This window comes from Fusarium fujikuroi, chromosome FFUJ_chr09, assembly GCF_900079805.1.
Source record: "Fusarium fujikuroi IMI 58289 draft genome, chromosome FFUJ_chr09".
Taxonomy (NCBI): Eukaryota; Fungi; Ascomycota; class Sordariomycetes; order Hypocreales; family Nectriaceae; genus Fusarium; species Fusarium fujikuroi.
The window spans coordinates 1,795,282-1,815,241 of record NC_036630.1 but is presented as its reverse complement, the minus strand read 5'-3'; the positions used below and the strand labels follow the sequence as shown (position 1 = coordinate 1,815,241).

At 48.6% G+C, this 19,960-nt stretch overlaps 9 protein-coding genes; 4 read left to right on the top strand and 5 right to left on the bottom strand.

Annotated features, from left to right (window-relative positions):
• Positions 1-549: 549 nt before the first annotated feature.
• Positions 550-3,522, top strand: FFUJ_09602 (uncharacterized protein; the record flags this gene model as incomplete). XM_023568477.1 has 2 exons in its annotated part: positions 550-2,863; positions 2,912-3,522. The coding sequence occupies 2 exons, from the start codon at positions 550-552 to the stop codon at positions 3,520-3,522; spliced, it is 2,925 nt and encodes a 974-aa protein (XP_023435671.1).
• A 196-nt stretch (positions 3,523-3,718) lies between these two features.
• Positions 3,719-4,564, bottom strand: FFUJ_09603 (uncharacterized protein; the record flags this gene model as incomplete). XM_023568476.1 has 2 exons in its annotated part: positions 3,719-3,913; positions 3,974-4,564. 2 exons carry the CDS (start codon positions 4,562-4,564, stop codon positions 3,719-3,721), a joined length of 786 nt encoding a protein of 261 aa, XP_023435670.1.
• A 1,057-nt stretch (positions 4,565-5,621) lies between these two features.
• On the bottom strand, positions 5,622-6,896 carry FFUJ_09604 (related to integral membrane protein; the record flags this gene model as incomplete). XM_023568475.1 has 3 exons in its annotated part: positions 5,622-6,210; positions 6,263-6,618; positions 6,696-6,896. The coding sequence occupies 3 exons, from the start codon at positions 6,894-6,896 to the stop codon at positions 5,622-5,624; spliced, it is 1,146 nt and encodes a 381-aa protein (XP_023435669.1).
• Positions 6,897-8,808: 1,912 nt separating this feature from the next.
• FFUJ_09605 (related to FRE1-ferric (and cupric) reductase) lies at positions 8,809-11,115 on the bottom strand (the record flags this gene model as incomplete). Its single annotated transcript, XM_023568473.1, has 1 exon — positions 8,809-11,115. The coding sequence occupies one exon, from the start codon at positions 11,113-11,115 to the stop codon at positions 8,809-8,811; it is 2,307 nt and encodes a 768-aa protein (XP_023435668.1).
• Positions 11,116-12,407: 1,292 nt separating this feature from the next.
• Positions 12,408-13,136, bottom strand: FFUJ_09606 (uncharacterized protein; the record flags this gene model as incomplete). Its single annotated transcript, XM_023568472.1, has 1 exon — positions 12,408-13,136. The coding sequence occupies one exon, from the start codon at positions 13,134-13,136 to the stop codon at positions 12,408-12,410; it is 729 nt and encodes a 242-aa protein (XP_023435667.1).
• A 1,075-nt stretch (positions 13,137-14,211) lies between these two features.
• FFUJ_09607 (uncharacterized protein) lies at positions 14,212-15,075 on the top strand (the record flags this gene model as incomplete). XM_023568471.1 has 2 exons in its annotated part: positions 14,212-14,409; positions 14,461-15,075. 2 exons carry the CDS (start codon positions 14,212-14,214, stop codon positions 15,073-15,075), a joined length of 813 nt encoding a protein of 270 aa, XP_023435666.1.
• Positions 15,076-15,712: 637 nt separating this feature from the next.
• Positions 15,713-16,588, top strand: FFUJ_09608 (uncharacterized protein; the record flags this gene model as incomplete). XM_023568470.1 has 3 exons in its annotated part: positions 15,713-15,846; positions 15,895-16,047; positions 16,096-16,588. 3 exons carry the CDS (start codon positions 15,713-15,715, stop codon positions 16,586-16,588), a joined length of 780 nt encoding a protein of 259 aa, XP_023435665.1.
• Positions 16,589-17,414: 826 nt separating this feature from the next.
• FFUJ_09609 (uncharacterized protein) lies at positions 17,415-18,338 on the top strand (the record flags this gene model as incomplete). Its single annotated transcript, XM_023568469.1, has 1 exon — positions 17,415-18,338. The coding sequence occupies one exon, from the start codon at positions 17,415-17,417 to the stop codon at positions 18,336-18,338; it is 924 nt and encodes a 307-aa protein (XP_023435664.1).
• Positions 18,339-18,579: 241 nt separating this feature from the next.
• FFUJ_09610 (related to component of pre-mRNA polyadenylation factor PF I) lies at positions 18,580-19,738 on the bottom strand (the record flags this gene model as incomplete). XM_023568468.1 has 4 exons in its annotated part: positions 18,580-19,121; positions 19,175-19,407; positions 19,467-19,519; positions 19,574-19,738. 4 exons carry the CDS (start codon positions 19,736-19,738, stop codon positions 18,580-18,582), a joined length of 993 nt encoding a protein of 330 aa, XP_023435663.1.
• Positions 19,739-19,960: the final 222 nt, after the last annotated feature.

Genomic DNA, 19,960 nt, shown 5'->3' with positions numbered 1-19,960 from the left:
CTGACGACAACAAGTTCCTTGATGGTCTTACTCGTGACATTGAAGATGGTGTCAATGGGCACGACAGATGGAACAATGAAAGGAGGCTCCCAATTGAGGAGCGTCCGTCCGGCAGTTGGTGGATATTCTAGGCTTGGCACCTCTGCTCACCTCAGCCGCATCCTTGTTCTCGATCCTTAGCTTCGCAGCTTTGTCTCAGGCTAGGCCAATAGTAAAGGTCAGAGAGGATCGACCCCTGCTACGGGATTCAGCCCTATACCTGGGTGGGCGCCACTCTGTTTTATATTCGCAGCGGTAAACGATTATCATTGGGGGGGTCACTGAGTCCTACCGGGCTGTGCTAGGTGTTGTTGGTCTGTTTTTAGATATGCATATAATATCTTGAGGCTGGGCTGCCCTTGTTAATAAGTGGGAGTCTATATCGCCTGGTCTTCCCATCCATTCTCGATTGATTTCTGCAGTAAATAGTGGCTTATTTCCTCCATGTCTCGACAATAGTCTATTCACTCCTTACGTGTCCCAAAGGCGGGTTCCAGAGTCACCATCGCCATGTACTCCCACCAGGATGGTGTCAACGCGCGCTACGAGCCCCAAGCCACAGACGATGTATCATGGGACATCAGCTCAGAGAAGTTCCCTTCTGGTAAGAAAAGGACCTTTTATCGCCCTACAGCTTTAAGATGGTACTTTATCATCGGCCAGATCGCCTTTCTCTTGGCTGTCATGGGACTGGTCATCTGGGCCCTGATAGAAATGCCAAACTCAGATGGGACAGCAAAGATCATCCACAAGAAACGCAACAATGCCAACCCCAATTTCCCACGAGACGATGCAGTAATGACTCCTGAAGTTGCAAAGCAAACAATACTCGCAACAACTTACATCGTGAGCGACGTGTCTACTGTTGTTACTATACCAGGCACTACAGGCAAATACACCACCACGATCGAGACCACGGAGTATAGTACGCACTGGGACCTTACCACGACGATAAAGGACGGTACGACCATGACGAGCGTAGACTATACCGTGGTCCCAACAAAGGTCGTCACCGAGGTCGTCACAACCAGGCCTGGAGAGGCAACAAAATCCGTCTTCACCAGTATCAGTGTGGGCTACTCGGTCGTCTATCCCTCAGGCTCTGATTCTGCTGCCCCCGGTACCATCAGCTACACGGAAGCTGTAACGATTACCCAGGCTTATTCGCTTCCTGGTGCGGTCACCACATACACATCTACTTTGGATGGAGATAGGACCGAGACTATCTACACCACTATCGTAGAGGATGGCGAGACAAAGACTCTGTCGCATGTCATTACCGAGGCGGCTCCTACTCAATACGAAAGTGTCGGAGAAACGACCGCATCGGCGAGTACCTATGTCTCATATGGCAAAATCACTATTACTTCTGTTTACACAGATCAGAAGCCTATTGGCAAGCCCAAGCCGACAGAAAAGGCGAAGCCCACGGTCATTGATGTCGTGACTGTCGAAGACGACCACACCGTGAAGAAAGTCGAGAAGCTGGACCCGACAACCTATGTCACCAAGGTCAAGGACATCGAGACCGTCGAGGTAGTTGTTTCTCAGGAAGGCGAAACATTTGTCAGCGAGATCGAAGCTTTCGAGACCACTGTCGATGTCGTTGAGACTGGAGTTGACGGACTGCTCACGACTAACCAAGTAATCTCGACTAAAGCCGCCTCGTTGGCAACAATTACAAAGTCTGCTGCACCTACGACAATCATATCTACCAAATCAACCGACAAACTCAAGACGATAACATCTGAACGAACAGATTCTTCCACGATCATATCGACAATCAAGGGGAAAACGAGAACCTACGAAAAGACCACCACAATTGCTCCCACTGGCACCGATGATGCATCAGAAGCTGGAGCAACCGGGGGAGTGGTCAAGACTGTGGTTACAGTATATGAGCTCGATGCTGGGAAGTACTTCCTTGGCAAATTTCTTCCTCCTATCCTCGCAGTTATGCTGTCGATACCTGCACGAGTCATTGACTACAACGCCCAACTCTTTCAGCCCTTCCACGCTTTGAACCGGGTCGACGGAGCTATGGGACCAGAGTCGATGAATCTTCACTTCGGTGGCTGGGCAGGAATTGTAGAGCCCTTCAATGGTCTTGTGGATGGTCATCCTGTGCCTTTCATCACGATGCTGATTGTTTTGTTCTCGGCACTTCTGACGCCTCTGGCAGTCGAAGCTGTTGGTTTCAAGATGCACGGCCAGTGCAAAATCAACGCTTATGAGGGTTGTGCTCCAGCCTTAGGTGTCTCACCATTATCGTCACGCATCCTCCTTGCAGTTTTAGGTCTGATGGTCTTACTGCTGTGCGGTTTACTATTCTTCCTTAGAAATTTTCACACAGGAGTGTACGCAAACCCCTGGAGTGTTGCAGGAGTTGCATCGCTGGCTTCAAACAGAGATATCAGACCGCAGCAAGACTCTGAGCGAAGAATAGAAAAAGAGATGGCAGAAAAGCGATACGGTTTTGGATTCTTTGAGAACCGTGCAGGGCAGACTGAATACGGCATTGTTCTCTACGACGACGCGGGGGAGAACCTTCAACGTAATCATCCGTTTTCAGAGCCTAGCTCTGTGGACGCGCAGGCAGTCAGAAAGGGGCGAAGAAACCCATTCCTCATGCTCGGACTCGCGTGGCGTTTAGTGTTTCTACTGTTCCTGCTTGGTTTGATGGTGTTTCTGCTATATTACCATCTGACACTTGACAAGTCATCTTCCTTCAAGAACTTCATGAACAGTCAGACTTTTGGTGTTCGATTCTTGTTTGCCGCCTTCGGAGTTATTATCTCATTTAGCTGGACAGCCTTCTTTATCAGTAAGTTTCCTCGATATTACTCTCGAGCCTTAGGCTAATTCTATGAAGCTATCGCTATGGTTGTGCCATATCAGGTCATGTCGCATGGTCCCCAGTCGGCATCCAACTCAGCCTTGCTCACGAGACCTACGAATCCTTTCTCCGGTTTCTGGTCTGCCATCAAGCATGGACAAATATTTCCGGGCCTGGTCGCTTTGATGGCCATTTTCTCCGAGTTTATGCCCATTCTTCTTGCCAACATACCTTACTCGCTATCACAAGTGCGAGTCTCACACGATATCTGCGCTCGACTTTCTGTTGGCATTCTGGCTCTGATGGCAATCACTATACTCCTCAGCTTCATTGTCCGCTGGCCTGATATGCCGGTAGATCCTCGCTCGATCGCTGGAGCCATGTACTACGTGAGCGAGAGCAATATGGTAGATCACTTTAGTGGCATGGCCGACATGGACGGTGAAGAGCGTAAGCAGCGTATTCGAGAATTGGGAGGGACATACTTATATGGAGAGCTGACAACACGAACGGGTGAGAAGAGACCTGCTGTAGAGTGGGATGATCATACGCTGGGCATTGATCTTTCGGTGGCGCAGCGGAGGAAAGATAATATCCAAGTCAGGCATGACAGCATTGATACAGGATACTATGGACATCGATCATGATTTATGAAGACATTATGAACTGGGAGGTCGTACAATACACGGTTTTGGGCTGGGAAAATGGCATGGTAACTTGGGAATTATATGGAGCATTCTGGAGTTTCTTTAGGCAATAAAAACATGACACAATTTTGAGCTTTTTCGACGTGGATGTGATGGGTTAACTTTTCTGTCTGAGGAGTGAATCTTTGGTATTTACCTATTCCTCTTCCAACTCAGGATAATATCGCCAGATCCCCTCGGAGTACTTCCTGCGCCTGTCACTCTGAAGATATTTGCTAATGTTGGGCCTCTCCTTGACCGCGTCGTATAACTTGAAAACGCCATCGTATTCACCAGACTTCTTCAAAGCCTCGGTAGACTTGGGAAAGGCAAACTTGGTGCCATCAACAGCCTGGTGGGTTGTTAGCCACTCGAAGAATAATTTGATGGACATTGTGTAAGTGCCACTCACCTGGAAAAGTACGAGGTCTGCATAGGTCAAGCTGTCGCCATATAACCATGGCCCCTCACCACTGGTTTTGGCGTCAAGCACTCGCTGCATGTACTTGAAATACTTGGGGAGGCGCTCCTTGATGAAATATTCAGACTTCTTCTTGGACTCCTCCTTTTGGTCCTCATAGTAGAGACTAATAGCGATAGGGTGATGAGTATCATGGAGTTCATTTACAAGACCATCCAGGATTGTCAAAACAATCTCATTGAGATGGTACACGCCATTTCCTTCTTTGGGCGCCAGACCAACCCTTGGAGCGACGTATAGAAGAATATTAGGCGTCTGTGAAATGAGAAGATCGCCATGCTTGAGAGCTGGGGGAGCTAGAGCAGGCGGGTTATGCTCATCGCCGATGTTGTCTGTAGAAGTGAGACTCTTGACAGCGTTCATGCCCTTCTCTATGTTCTGTGCAACGTCTGAGTAGGGAACACCAGCTTCTTCGAACACAAGGCGGACAAATTCGCCGCGACCGGGGATGACTGGCCAGTAGATGAGCTCATAGGGAGCTTCGTCATCAGTTTTGACACGCTTGGGATCTGGCTGAGACATGGTGATGATGATGCTTGTCTAGGTGATAGTGTGAGAGTTAGAAGACGCAAGTGAGGACGGGAGAGCTGGAGTCCTCAGAGGAATGATGTTCCATAAATACGACGGTCCCAGGGAAGGAAGGAAGGAAGGAAGCTCAGTTCAGCTCACCTGCATCGGAGCGGGATGCGGAATGCGGGATCGGCTGCGGAGGAGTGGGGTCCAACCTCTCGATGCATGCAAGAATCAACCCTTTGTGTCAAGATGATGTAAGCATTGTTTTAATATGCATTGTCATTGATGGACGGTCATAATTGGGGCGATGCGTCCTTTCTGGCTCCTCTACTGATACTTACTGCTCATTCACATTGTGTCATACTCGGCCGAGAATAGGTATGTAGGATCCGGAGCTGAAGCCGGACGGCACGGCACGGAAGGAGTGGAGATAATGGAATAGGGGGGTCGGAGCTCAACATGAGATCATGTACAGAACGTCAGTAGTTTTGATGTCACTGTTTGCTTCACATGTCGTATGATGCCAAGTCTCCCTTTACCCATTTATCATACTGAATTACTTGATCTCGTGTTGCCAATGTAGAGGGTACTAGTCGGGCATAAATACCTGACCTAGGCTGTCTTCGCAAGATAACCCCGTCGCTACAAGGACAAAATCTCCGATTTCTTGGCATTCGGGGGCTTGAGGTCTAACACAATCAAGCTTTACCAATGCAATTTGACTTTCAGCTAATGAAAATTCACGTGGTCGTTGAATGTCACTTGGCTAGAGAAGTATACAGCCAGGTTCCAGAAGAAGCTGCCTTTTTTCGTTAGCTATGGGCAGATTCGTCTTCTCTGCACTCAACGGTAGACGTGGATGTCATTCAGCTTTGCAGCAGAGAGAAATATTTGGGCAAAACGAAAAGTGTTTAATCATGTCGTGCTAAGTATAGCAAAGTTCTGTTTGAATCCTTTTTTTGATGCCTAGACCTTCATCCATGATGCCCATTCCTGCTTCGTAAAGCTTATCCAAAACCCACCCAAACTTCAAGAACGCCAAACTATGTCAAACTATCATGCCTCGTCAATTTGTAGGCCAAGATCTAGGTTGTGGTCTTGGTGGCCACGTGTCCATCTCGAGTGACGACGCTCCGCTATCTGAGCTCTTTTGTCGTCTAGCATCGTTATATCCCCCTTCAACATCGATATGGTCGTCTTGTATCCTAACCCCCTTGGAATTTCGTTGTAAACTATCGGTCCAGTTTCGTGAGTTCTTCTTGGGGCTGGTGACGACTGTGACAACTCCTGGAGCTGTGCCGGGTGGGTAAGCGTGAGAGTTGGTCTTGTTGTAGTAGCTGCTGCTCTTGGATCGGAACATGTTTCGGAATAGGGGTCGAAGTGCTGGGATACTGCCGCAGATAACTCCAAGGTTGGCCTCTACGGCTGTCCAGATCCAAAGGTGGAAGCCCTGCCAGGTGACATCGTAGGTTTCATCGGTAACATAATGGGTGTAGTATGCGCGCATAGAGGCTGCGAAGACAACGATGAGGCCGAGAGAGAAGACGACAATGAGGGCCATTCGTTGGGAGAAAGGCAGTTTTAGGTGAAAGAGTGTTTGTAGAGGAAGGGCGCAGACAAGGAGATCAGTGATGACAGTGGTAATGGCTTGGCTCCTAAAAACATATCGTTAGTGATCATCAGCAATAACTCGAAATAGTAACTTACAGTACACTGGGTCCTTCAGGACGGCAACTGTCACCTCCGTCCAGCTTCCAGTATGCAGAGGTTGGGTTGCATTGTGTCCAAAGAACAATAAGGAAAATGAAGATGAGCGAGGTGACAAGAATCAGTGAGGCATAAGTCAAACGACGAAGCCACGATTTGGCCGGGGCAATACGGAGATACGAGACGAGGATAGAGTTCTTTGCTAGGCCCGAGGAAAATAGAAAGAGTGTCTGAGCAGCGAGTGAAACCTTTCGACCATTTTCCGCCTGAGATTTCTTGAGATCCCAGACATGGATATTCCAGCCGTAGAGCTGAGCTGCAAGAATGACACAGACAGTAACACCAATACCAAACACCTGGAAGTCCCACAAGTCAGCATTGGAGATGATCATCGTGGGTTGCACATGCAGCCGAGGTTGGGAGGGATATTTACCATGGCAGCCAGCATCAGCCAGTCATCGAGTCCATGCTTGTTGACCTTGAATATGCGGACGTACAAACGGGCCATGAGTGTCAGGATGGCCACAGACATGATAGTGACCTCGACAATGAGCAGTGTAGGCCCACGATGAACGGGGTTGACATAGTTTGGCGGGGGCCATGAGGCCACCACCTCTGGCGGTGGATTGCGCATATTGTCAGTCAGTCACTGGTATCGTGAAATCAAATCAAATGCACAAGACGATCAGGAAGAGAGAGGCCCGCGGCAGCGGGTGTCAGAAGAAGAGGGAGCATGATTATAACTACTCTAGTGAGCTGATAGCAGAGACGGACGGTTCGCCGTTCGCCTCCGCGTCGACCCGCCTCCACGCATGGAACCGTAAAAGGCAACTTGACACCCTTGAGATCCTCGTCGTTAAGCCCAAGAACCCAAGCCAAGACCCAAGAGTGGATTATACCGTACCTTGCTTGCGAGCCTAGGTACGGCCTCGCGTGACGGCGGGTTCCTGGTGATGGCTAATGGCTTACAGAAGGGAATGGGAGGGCTTACGCTAGAAGACGCCATCGTCAGTGGTCGAATGCAAGAGCCAGGGGACCCTAGTTTAGCGGCTTGAAGAAAAAAAAATCTCCAGAGCAGGGCCCTAGGTAAGGGCTTCTTTCAGTGAGAGACAGGCTAGACAGGCACTAAAGAAATGGAAATGGAGTCCGGGCTTCGGGGGAAACCCACGCATTTTGACATTCAATTACCTCCTCTGGACCAAGCTGCCGGGGCTAACGCTGGGGCCGAGGGGGCCTCTACTACTCTAGGGCCTTAGGCTCTTCGAAGTTTGGCTTCCGGGCGGAGCAGATCCACAGAGCAGCCGAGGCTTTTTACCTCAAAGAGTCGATTATCATTGAACGATCGGAGGCTGGGATGTCACAGCCGAGTAGCAGGGCACTGAGGGCAGGGCCAGGGCTTTGAACCAACGGGCACTGGAAACTGCACTTGTTTCGCAGCTGGCTCAACAGGTTTGGGTGAGGTCGGTCCGTTTTTTACGTTGGGTCTTTGAATCATTGGTTGTCGTTCTGACAGCTGTTGGCATATAACACAGATCTTATATGTAGGTACATCAGAAAAATTCTGTTGTTTGCTTTTTATGCCGTAGATCCAACGTCTAACTTAGTATCGGGGAACTCTAACCAGCTCCCTCCCTCAACTATCAATCAATCAATCTGCATGTCAAGTCATGTTACGCATACTTTGATGCCATGTGGTTATTTGGTCACTCGGGCCCAAGCCTTATAACCTATTCAACGCCACGCATACCTAATTATGATAAAGAAAAATACACATTAGGCAGGTGGTCTCATATACAGGAGGTTCCAGAGCGCTGTTACTAACGCCACCGCATGTCAAAACCATCACCTACCTTACTGTCCTTCTCTGCAGGGCCAAGCTTCAAGTCATCGGACGTCAAGGATGCAGCTGCCAGGGGTAAAACGTGAGAACTCTGCCTCTGGACCTGGGCCTGAACCTGGCATATCGAGCTCTTGGTATTTGTCAATTATTCGCTCGGGTCAGCGCCGCACTCGTGATCTCCAACTTGACCTTGCTGACCACAGAACCAATTACATGCAAATGCTGACCTCCTCAGTTGAGTATACGATGCTGATTACGAGAATATCCCACATGGGAAATTCACCCATCGATAGCTTACGGTGGTAGTCTGAGGAACTTTTATAGAGCATACTAGACTACGTGCAACTCAAGGTTTCCAACTATCGATGCCGAAATTGACGTTTACGTCAAAAACAGGTCAATGCGACACAGAATAATCTAGCTTGATCTAGAGGTTCATCTTGAAACGAGAACGTCTCTGAATAGAGTTCAAGTAGATATATCCGCTCGGTCCGCGTTTCTCATAACGGCTAGTCTAGCTGAGTCCCGCCAGCTTGGGCCTGATGTTGGCAACATGGTAAATGATGAAATGAAGATCGATTTACATAAGACATCTAGTCTTATAGCGATGAACACTTCTAATTCAGGACCATTTAGTGTACAAGTTACGTGAAGTGGGCAGATCGTCATCTTGATTGTTTGATTGAGTGACATACCACCACCAGAACTACCAAGAATAAGCCTCATCCAAGAGCACATAGGCGCGGCATAAGGCGTTGCTCCTCACAATCTCAACAATGTCTCTACGCACTTCATCAGCCATAATGGGAGGTCCACACATGACAATCGCCAGCGCACCATCGTCTGGCGCTCCAATCAGTTCTTGGGTCAAGATGCCCCTAAGATCCAAACGCTCCCCCACAACCGTTTCGACCTGTACACTCCTTGGCAGATCAGCAAGAGCTGGTGTCAGGGCTGTGATTAGACCTTTCTTGCGGCTCGACCAGAAAAGTTTTGTATTGCCTGAAGCGCCTTGCCGAAGATATGGGAGACAGGCCGTGATGCCAACACCTCCTGCAATAACCAAAATATCTTTGCAGTGTGAAAGTCGAGGTGAAATATCGCCAGAATGATGGTAGGGTCCTTCGACGATCACCCGAAGTTGAAGTGCTTCAGACTGCTGCCCAGATACCCGTGACGCGAGTTTCTTGGTCATGCCCGTTCGGACCCGAGCATAGAAGACAGTAGATCTCCCCTCAGTTGCGCTAACAACTGAAGTGTTCTGATTGATATTAACAGCCTTTTCAGCATCTGTCGTAGAACTAGGTGAGACTGTCACGCTTTCTTCTTTGGCACCAGTTGTCAATGGTTGATTGCTGTTCTCACTAGTCAACGAGCCAGAATGTGCGACAGAAAAGGGGTGAGTCTCCCAGAAACGCCACGAAAGTGTAGGGAAAGCAAGATACGCAACACCGCCCTCTAGAGGCTTTCCATCAATCTCGATTCGGATGTACTCTCCGTCAGCGTCTGAAATGGTCGAAATCGTTGCCTTTCGATTACCTTGCCAAGCCATGCGAACTAGTCGAACGACATGTTCGAGACCCCAAATCCCCCCAGCCACGAATGCAAAGATTTCGTAGCCCCAATTGTACTCATAAAGATACCATATATGGTAGTAGTATCCAATAATGAAGAGGAGGGCTAAGATTATGTGCGACCCGAGGAAGAACTCGTACATCTTCTGCCTGACTGGCAGCAGCGAGCAGGGTACTACCGCACACGCTGCCACTGTTCCTACAATACCCCAGATCCAGTACTCGCGTACCAGTTCTTCTTCGTAGGTGCCTTGGATGACATAGTTTGCGAGAAGCATGGCAGAGTGAACGGTTGTATGGAAGATAGCCCAGTATCCAAGCCATCTATGCAGCAGGAGATATGTACTATGACTCCAGTCTGTGAAATAAAGAAGAATATTGTTGCGAGCTGAAAATAGGAACAAGGCCACAACGTTACCCATTGCCATGTCACCTGCTCGGTTACCAACGACGCTGATTGTCTGCATCTTGAGGGAGGCAAAACCAGCCTGAGGTTGATGGACCGTATATGGTCCGAGCCAGAGTAGGATGTTAAGAATGCTGATCAAGCCGATATAGAGTGCTTGTCCACTGTTGGGAACATTGCCAGCGACAGTTGGCTCACTATGTCGCTCGCCAAACACCGCTGGGACAACCAGAAATGATTGCCAGTAAGCCCATCCTCGGCTCTTAGTCAGGCCAGGTATGAATCTCAACAGTGAGAGGATCGCCGGGAGGAAGATGGCCACGAGAGTGATGGTGAGAGTCACCGTTGTATGGCCAGCCTCGTTGGCCTCAAAGTCATAGAGATAGTTATACTGGAGTTGCCAGTCCTCAGGGCCGATGAAGCTGGTCCCGTTGAGGGGATCTGTTCCGCCAGCAGTAACGGGCAAGGGACTCGACACATTGAAGGTCACTAGACCTTCGTGAGAAGATGTATCGTGGCCACCATGGCGCGGGAAAAGAGCAGTTCTCTTTTTATGGTGGCTACCACTCTTGTGGCCAGATGTCGAATTTGTGTTATGGGAAGCCATCAATTCGTCTTCCCTGGCGGCACTCAAAGCATCTTCATATGACATGACCGGGACATAGTCATATTTTCCAATAGCTCCTGTTCCAAGATGCGATGCCCAATAGTCTTTGATTAGACTCATAGAAGGATTCCCTGCGAGGGGACAGTATGTGTCTATGCAAAGAGCCATAGTCTTAAGAAAGACATGGTCTTCCACAAAACAATCGGGTGGTGTTGTGACGGGATTATGCGCTGTCCCATGATTCTCGGTCGACTCAGTTGGAGTACAGGAGAGTTGTTGTTTTCGGATAACTTGTCGACAGGCGAAGGAGCATGTTGGGTTATACATTGTCTTTCCCCAGCCAATGAGGCCTGTCCCATCGGCTTGGATGCCAGTGGCACATAGTGCTAGGAGGGCTGCTAGAGCCACTCGCTTTGATGGAGACATAGCTATTGGGACATGATCCTACAGTTTAGGTACACAGAGGTGGGCATCGAGAATCTTAAGTCTTTGCGAGTAGACGTGAGCTGGGGTGATAACACGCCACAGTGAGCAAGTTTTGTCTTGGCTCTAGGGGCCTATCTTGCTCAATTTGAAGTGGAGGGGAATAGATGATCTGGGTCTGGTTTCTGTGAACTGGCTGGGATAACTAGGATGCCCAAGGTTCAACTCTGAAGAAGCACAAAGTCAGATCAGAATGAGTCAAGCTTTAATATAAGGAAAGTTCTTTCATTTTCTTGGGAGTGATTAAACTCTTGACCTGAAGTTTGTCGACCCCTCTCAGGATAGACATTGTTCATGTTGGTGGTGTCTGCCTCTGCAGGTAGTCACGATAAGCATAAAATTAACTCAGATTTAATGCCACCATCCCGCTCTTTAGCTAACAAATGCATGCTCTCTTAAGTGTAAGTGTCTGTCATCAATGGCCTGATAGGCTCGTTTATGCTGATTGAGACCGTTGAGCTGGGAGTGCCTGTGGTCTTGGCACGGAATGAGCACGTTTGAGAAGGTTTCCCAATCTAGAGCATATCCTAGGACCTACCGAGCGATGATTGGGTCTTGTCTCGAATAGACTCTTTGAGAAAGAGTATCTGGTGGAAGCATTAATCCGACTACCGATTTTATTATGTTGTTCAGATCGCCTTATAAGCGTGTCGGATCTGGAAGCTCACCTGCGGCTCGTTATGTTGCCCAGAAGTCATCCAGATGTAACAAAATTTCCGATTGCAGGAAGAACAAAGCCCTAGGTTAAACAAACCTCCCTATGGTGCTTCAGCGGCCTTCTTCTCGGCCTAAATAGCTCTCGGTACATACACGTACCTTACTTCAGCACACCTAAACAATTGAACTTAGAAGTGGTGCCCAGGTCTCAGTATCCCAGCATTAGACCTAACACGTAAATACGCGAGAGATTTTTACATGTGCAGTCTGAGAACCTACTTCTTTCTTCATGTCTACCAAGAAAAACTACAAGTCGGAAGAAGTTCAGTCGAACTCTTAGTAAATTAGTTTGTAAGCATTTCGAAAAATGGTGTCAAGTTTTAATTAATTTCATTACCAATACTATCTATTTACGGGGAAGAAGGTCTGAGAACTGCGAATTATCCAATTAAGGACGCAAGAGAACTATCCAGCCAGCTGGCGCATCATCAGGTTCAAGTTGAGCATTCCATACAGCAGAACTCCATCTGTGCAATACATTACATAGTCATTTTTCATTTGGAAAGCACACTATCGCCTCAGCCTTCTCCCGCAGGGCTGTCGTCCGTACTTATAGGTGAACCCGGAGCTGTATCTGGTTTCGGCCGAAGGAGATAACACCAGTGATATATATCTGGATCATTCGGCAACGTTTTCTGGGTCAAGACTTTGGCAAGGACCTCAACGTCAAACGGCAAGTCATCCAGGTCAAATCGGTAGGCTGAATAGCTGAACGAGATCCAAACGCCACCATCTGCAAGACAACGCTTGATACCAGCAGCCATCCGCCGCAGCGCCATCTCTCCACCACATGAAATCGCATCAACCGTACTCTTGTCAACAATAAGATCAAACTTCTCGCACAGATCTAGCTGCGTAGCGTCTTGCACATCATATCGCATTTGAATGTCTCCAAAAGCTTGCTCTTCGAGATCGCGACCCCGATCAATAGCGAGTGGTTCATAGTCGACGTTGAGAATATCGCGGAAGCCCCGTGACCGGAAATGATTCTGCAGGTCGCTTGTCCCGAAGCCGATGTGGAGGATGCGGGCCGTGGCCGGGTCAAGCCGGTCGAGAACGGGCTTGACCAGCGGCATGAAATCAGTCGACGGAAGAAGCCATTCGAAGGCTTTTTCGGACGAGAAGCGCTTGTGCCAGTAGCTCTGTTTCTCGAAATCGGAGGCCATCATAAAGGCCAAGGCGCTGTGTGTGGTTTGGAAGATGCTTGGGAAGATCGCTATGGGTGGGATCTGTGGTGCGGATGCCATGGCTTTTAACGTGGTATTTTCTGTTTAGTAGAGCCGCTTAGCTGAGTTATCGATCGAGGTCAGCAAGGTCCTTGCTCTGCGGTATCATGACAATGTGTTTTTTTTTTTTTTGCACAAATCCTGGTTATTGGTTCGTTATCTGGGTCCACAGAACTGGAACTGTTGGCAGTGGTAGATGGGGCAATAGAAGGAGTTGGAAGCTTCATGTTGATGGTTTTTTTCTCGGTGAAAAAGATGAATGCTAGCTAAATGGAATGGGCAAGTTCACAATTAGAGACTGGTACTGCTTGCCGCTATTGTCATGATGGCCATGATCATTGTATAGAACTCTTAAAGAACAATGCCATGATAGGAGACTTGATAGCCGGCCGCTGTATTGTATACCTATACGTCTCATGAAGCGCGCGTCAAAGGAGCGGTCTCCCATGAATGATGAGATGATTAGATATACCTGATGCTCAGGAAGATATCACCAAATTGAGCAGTCTTTTTCTTATAGCATAATTCTAGCGTGACTCGGGCCTAGTCTAGAATCAATTGTAGAAAGAAAATAGAAAGAGGGGTCCAATTGTCCGCGAATAAATAAACATTAATCGCCGACTTCTGAAACGACCCTTGATCGTCTTGATTTAAGGTCGTGTGCCTCTCTCAAAGGCAGATGACGTCGTCAAGTCAAAGTTTTAATGGAGCATTTCCAGGGTGTTCCCTAGCAACCCGGTCCCCTATTAATACCAGCCAATGGCGGCCATTTCCAGCCACATTCTAGAGCGAGGCGCTGTTTCAGCTCCGCCCCGGAATGCCGCGTCAACACCAAGGAATTGAATTCAAGCCAAGAGAAGCCGTGAAGCGGCGGCTTACGAGGCGTCTGCTGCCAAATGTCAATCAATGGAGGGGAACTTGGCTCAATAAAAATCTGTCTTTGAACAATCACACCCTGACTTTCCTCGCTTCTCATTGCTTCAAAATCGTCTCTTTCGTTTATTGACTTTGCGATTCGAGTAAACACCACTGCCCAATAGGTTCTCACCCGTAAACCCGGTTCGATAACGAGTCTCAAACCGTCAAAGATATCAACATGGCTCCGCACCCTGATCCTTTATCGCTGGCTTTGGGATATGCAGCGGAAAACACCATCAACACCCTGGCCAGACGCGACCTTCAGAACCCTACTCACACTCAGCAAGTCACATTGGGCATCATCGGTGTCTATGTTGTGGTTATAGCTATCCTATGGAACGTTCCCTACGTCCGCATGGTCCTCTGGCCCTTCAAAGTATGTACCTTAAAACCAAACAATCACCAAGTCGGCTACTGACATGCGCAGATGCTAGTCATCGCCTTTCACGAGTTCGGTCACGCCTTTATTGCTCTCCTCACAGGTGGCCGTGTCAAGTCAATCAGTCTTGATCCGAACGAAGGTGGCGTGACACATTTCTACGGCGGCAGTCAAGCCCTGACGCTTCCCGCTGGTTATCTCGGTTCTTCTATCATTGGCGCACTACTCATCTTCTGCGGATTCAACATCGTCGCCAGCAAAATCGCGAGTATCGTGCTCGGCGTTTGCTTCCTGCTAACGCTCTGGTGGGGGAAGCGTGATTGGCTTACCATCGTGACTGTTCTGCTCGCTGTTGCGCTTCTCATCGCTTGCTGGTTCATCGAACACGCCCAAGCGCTGCGCTTCGTCGTCCTATTCATTGGCGTCATGTCTTCCTTGTACAGCGTGTGGGATATTTGCGACGACTTGATCCTGCGCAAAGTCAACGAGTCCGACGCGAGTGTTTTTGCAAAACGATATGGTGGCTCATCGCAGTGCTGGGGTGTCATCTGGGCTATCATTTCGGTTCTTTTCATGGCCGCTGGCATTGTTGCCGGTTTGGCAGCTTTCTCGCAATCTTTTGCCCAGCAAGAGAAGGATTCGCAGAAGTTTATACCTACCTGAGGTACAAGATTGGTAATGCTTGATTGGTGACATAACCAGAATTTCATGTTTGTTGGCTATACACACGTAGGCATGGAGCCATCCGGAGACTGTAGCTAGTGCAGATCTTTCGAAACGCCTCTTTATGATAACGAAAACAGGTTGGGCGGCGAGGTGGTGGTTTGAGCACAACTATGTGTTACAGATACCCAGCGTATAGGAGTGTGTTTGCATCGATACCCCCTGGAAGCCGATTCTTCCTTGCTACAGAAAATCAAAAACAAATATAATCACATCACAAAGATCGAATGGTCCAGTTTAGGAAATGTTTGCAACGCCTTAATGGAGTTATGGCGTGCAAATGCACTCGGCAAACACGAGATACCTCGCCAAATCAAGACGCCCACGATATGCCCCTATTCAGACACAGTCGGTCCTTTCACAACTCGTTTGAGTCTGACAGGCCGCTTGTAGTACCATTGTGACTGTAGCAAAGCCATTCTCTAGCCTCATGAAACAAGAAAAGCAGTAGGTGCCCGCAATCAACGGCAAAAACATTTACTAGCATATCTACCACGGCAAGTCTATAAATACTGGCTATTTCCCCATGATGTTCCAGCCGGCTTGCAACTCAGTTACTGGGTAACAACCTTACAAGATGTCCTCTGGCTATTCTATTCCCGGTACCTCTATCGGTCGGCCGACACAGCGAGAAGACTTCTCGCATGAAACTGCCACAGTAAGCCTCGCAGGAGAGAGCTACTTCTTCAGTGGCCCAGCGAGAAGTTACGGGTGAGTCAACAGAGTGAAAAGTATCATACCTGCTGACATGCGAGGAAGACGAGTTCACAGAGGGATGGGAGGTCAGCCAAAGCTTGACTTTGATCATCGAAGGGGGCTGGACAAGACTGCATACATCATTCTTGGTCCCGATCCTCACTTCTTCCAGTGTCGTCGTTATACTGAAGGAAATATTGCCGCAAAAAGCAAGTGGTATCCCTTTTGTTGCAATTGACTTGACTGACCACCAAAAGCAGACAGTTCTGAGCTTGAGGATTATGGGGAGATCGCAGATCTTTACACAGAACATGATGTCGAACGGCCATCATTCCTATACCTCGGTCCTAATAAGACTTTCTACACTCGTGTAGACGATGGAACTGAGAAATGGGAGCTTCCTCATGACGTTGTCCGTCAAGGCTTACAAGTGACATCTGACGCCGTTCGATCTGCGGTAGACAGTCTTTGGCTTGGTGTTGGTGACGCTTGGGTTGCGCAGTATCGGGACTCTCGCTTCAGATTCGATCTCAAGGGTCAATATTCCAACCTGGAGCCGGCTTTACGTCAGAAGCAGTACCAGGAGGTCTCTATCAATGCGCTGGCATTGAATGTGGCTGATGGAAAGTCCTATGTCTGTGTCTTTAACGATGGAGATGTGGTGTACGAGGCTGGTTCAGCTCGTTTTGATGGAAAGGAACTTGAAGCTTGGTGTGAGCAGAACTTCAGATTCACTCAGAGATTGAGATTCGCTTAGATTAGTAGGAAGAGGATTGCTCGCTGTGAGCCCTATCGAGATTTACCAACCTGCAGAATGAATTGTGATGATCTATTCAGGACAAGTGATGTATAAACTGAGCCGTTTATCGACACCAGGACAATGAGATACTCTTGGGTTTGAACCAATACATGTATACGCTGGATGGTCAGTGGATCTGTTAAATATCATCCTGTCTTCAAACTCCATGCCATCTATCTAGTCATCAAAAAGGGATTCAATTTCATCACAGATAACGAGCATTCGGAATAAACTACTCACCAAGGGTTGCAAGACACGTAGTTCTTGGCCATACAAATGATTTGGATCAGCAACGAGAGCTTGCCAATCCTTCCAGATCCATTTTATGTCAGATTCTCGTCATCCGGAGTATCACAATTTGAGTTTCCTTGACTGGTCTGAGGAAGGAGAGTAGCAACAATTAACTGTAAATATAGACCTGGGCAAGAACCCATTTGCCGTGATTGTCAAGGGCCCATTATGAATGGAAGTCTATACATATGCATCATGCCTGTAATAGTCCTCTGCTCTTCAAACGATATCCGGCTTCATTACTATGGAAGCTATGTTGACTCTTGAAGGAAATATTCCTATCATTGTTAATTGATATCCACCGATGGTGATCAATCCTGCATCTTACGCGTAGGTCTTACTTGGGCTGACTGTATAATAAGACATGTGGCAACCCTCTTACCCAGCGGATAAGCAAAGGCAATTGTAACATGCAGCAACTCAATATTTAAAGGCACGACAGACTGAACGAGCTAGAACTTCGAGAAGCTGTTCACGACATAAAACTGAAAATATGTCCAATGCTCGAACTATTTTCCAACTCAACTCCCAGCCAACGTGGTTTGAAAACATCAGTCTCAGACCAAGGGGAACTATCTTGGCAACTCGACTTGATGTCCCCGAGGTCTGGGAGATTGATCCTGAGAAATCAACTGGCTCCAAGATCCTACGCGTCCTCCTCCCAGATGACATCCCGAACCCGGTACTCACGGGCATCTGCTGTCTCAAACCTGATGTCTTTGCAGTCGCTGCAGGCTCATTTGACATGCTCGGAGGTGCCAAGTCCAAGCCAGGATCATGGAGTATCTGGGTCGCGGATCTCGCTGGCGAACAGGCAAAGGTGACTAAGATAGCCGATATGCCTGAGATTGGCATGATCAACGGCATAGCTACATGGGATGAAAACACTGCACTCATCACAGATTGCCTCTATGGCAAAGTATACAAGCTCAGTGTTGCCACAGGATCATACAATGTTACCCTGGAAGACGACACATTTACAATCCCAGCTGATGCCCCTTTTCAAGTTGGCCTTAATGGTATCAAAGTCCATCGTTTCGCAGAGCAAACTTACGTATATTACACAACGACAAGCCGTTTCTGTGTATACCGTGTACCCGTTACGCAACAAGTCCAGGCTGAAGGTCCCATTGAAACGCTTGCCCCGGGACTTGTCGCGGATGATTTCGCTCTAGCTTGCGATGGAACCATGTACGTGTGCACCAACATATCCAACACGGTAGTACGAATCCCCGCTACTGGCGGAAAGGCTGTGGTGGTGGCGGGCGAAGCAAAGGCCTTTGATGTTGCAGGCTCAACAGCATGCGTGTTTGGTGAGGACGAGGGAGTTCTGTACATTTCGACTTCTGGAGCAAATGCAGTGCCTGTGGATGGAAAGACAGAGCCAGCAAAGATCGTTGAAGTGAGGCTTAGCTAGTTTCTTTCTAGTTTTTTTGGGTATAATCTGCAGGTACAGAGACAAGTCCAAGACGTGTATTCAAGCCTACACTCAGTGATAACTCGTCCTTCTGGGTGGCTCGTGAAGAGAGCCAATCTATCAAGGTCCCATGCCTATCGGCAAAATGCCCCAACGCCAGGTTCTCCCATTAACAAATTGACAAAGCCCATTAGTTTTGGTCTGTGGAAATTCAGAAAGGGGCGGCTTCGGAGAGAGGCGATTACCATCTCCCACGACGTCCGCGACCCCCAAATCCTCCCCGGCCGCCGCCTCCGCCTCCGCCTCCAGACATATTTTGATCATACCCAAAACCACCTTGATTGCCACCGAAACCACCGCCAAAGTTACCCCCTTGGCCACCCTGTGCTCCTTGTGCACCCGCTCCTCCAGCATTTTGCATACCAGAGAACATGGCGTTCATCTGACTGGGATCCATTTGGCTCGGGTCCATACCTGATGCCATCATCTGCTGCATCATGGCTTGCATTTCAGGAGGCATACCGTCCATTCCACCAGGCATTCCCCCTTGCTGAGCACCCGCGTTGCCGGCTCCTGGCATACCCATGCCCCCCATCATCATCATGTTGAAGTCTTCCATCATCTTCTTGTTGTTTTGGGCAAAGACATCGGCTCCGAATTCTCCCCGAACGGTCTCTTGCTTGGAAGCGTAAAGCGCCCATGTAAACTCATCGAAGCCGTAGTTGAAGTAGTCGCTGATATCGGTGCCGGGTTTCCGCCATGGCTTGTCGCTGTCTGGGAGGTCTTGAATTGCTCACGTTAGCATTTGCGCGACAACAATTGGCCGTGTTAATAACCTTCGTCAATATTGACCTGGGTGATAGGCTTTCCCGTCCCAGGGTGAATCGGGTTTACGTTCACGTCAATTGTTGATTTAGATGCTGCAGCAGATGTCTTATCGGCGCTTGGCGCAGCAACGTTAACCGATGGTCGTGATTCGGAGTCCTTCCGTGCTGGCGCAGGTTGTGTTGGCACATCGCTTGAAGCTGTTCTTTGGGGGATGTTCCGAATGTCACTATATTTGGACTGTCTGAATTTGGAAAAGTTGGTTAGTAACGTCGAAAACCGGCGTCTGAAGGTATAGCGTACTGTGGTGGTGCTGGTTTTGTGCCATCTTTGCGCTCTGTGATGATGTCGATGTCCTAAGAAACTTTTGTCAGTTGCAGTGTATTAGACGGGTCGCACAGATCGCATACCGAGTCATCCTCATCAGAGTCATCATCCTCATCCATAGCAGCACCCTCGTCCTCTTCTTCACCTTCTTCTAAATCATCTGCTTTTGGCTTCTTATCCTCTGGAGCTGCGGTCTCGGTCTTTGGCTCATCTGGCACATAAAAATCATCATCGTCGTCGATATCCATCTTTGCGATTCTGGAAATAAGAGGTTGGCAAGTGTAAAATTAAGTAGTTGCGACTAGAATTGGTCAATATCGAGAGTTGATATGTAAGTACAAAGACGTCAAGCTCAAGCTCTCACAATAAAGCAGCTATTGGTCGCTCGGCGCCGCATTTCTCCGGGAGTCGACTCACCGTAGCTCCAGGGAGCCTCACCGAGCCTCACCGGATGCCAAAATGGTCCAAGC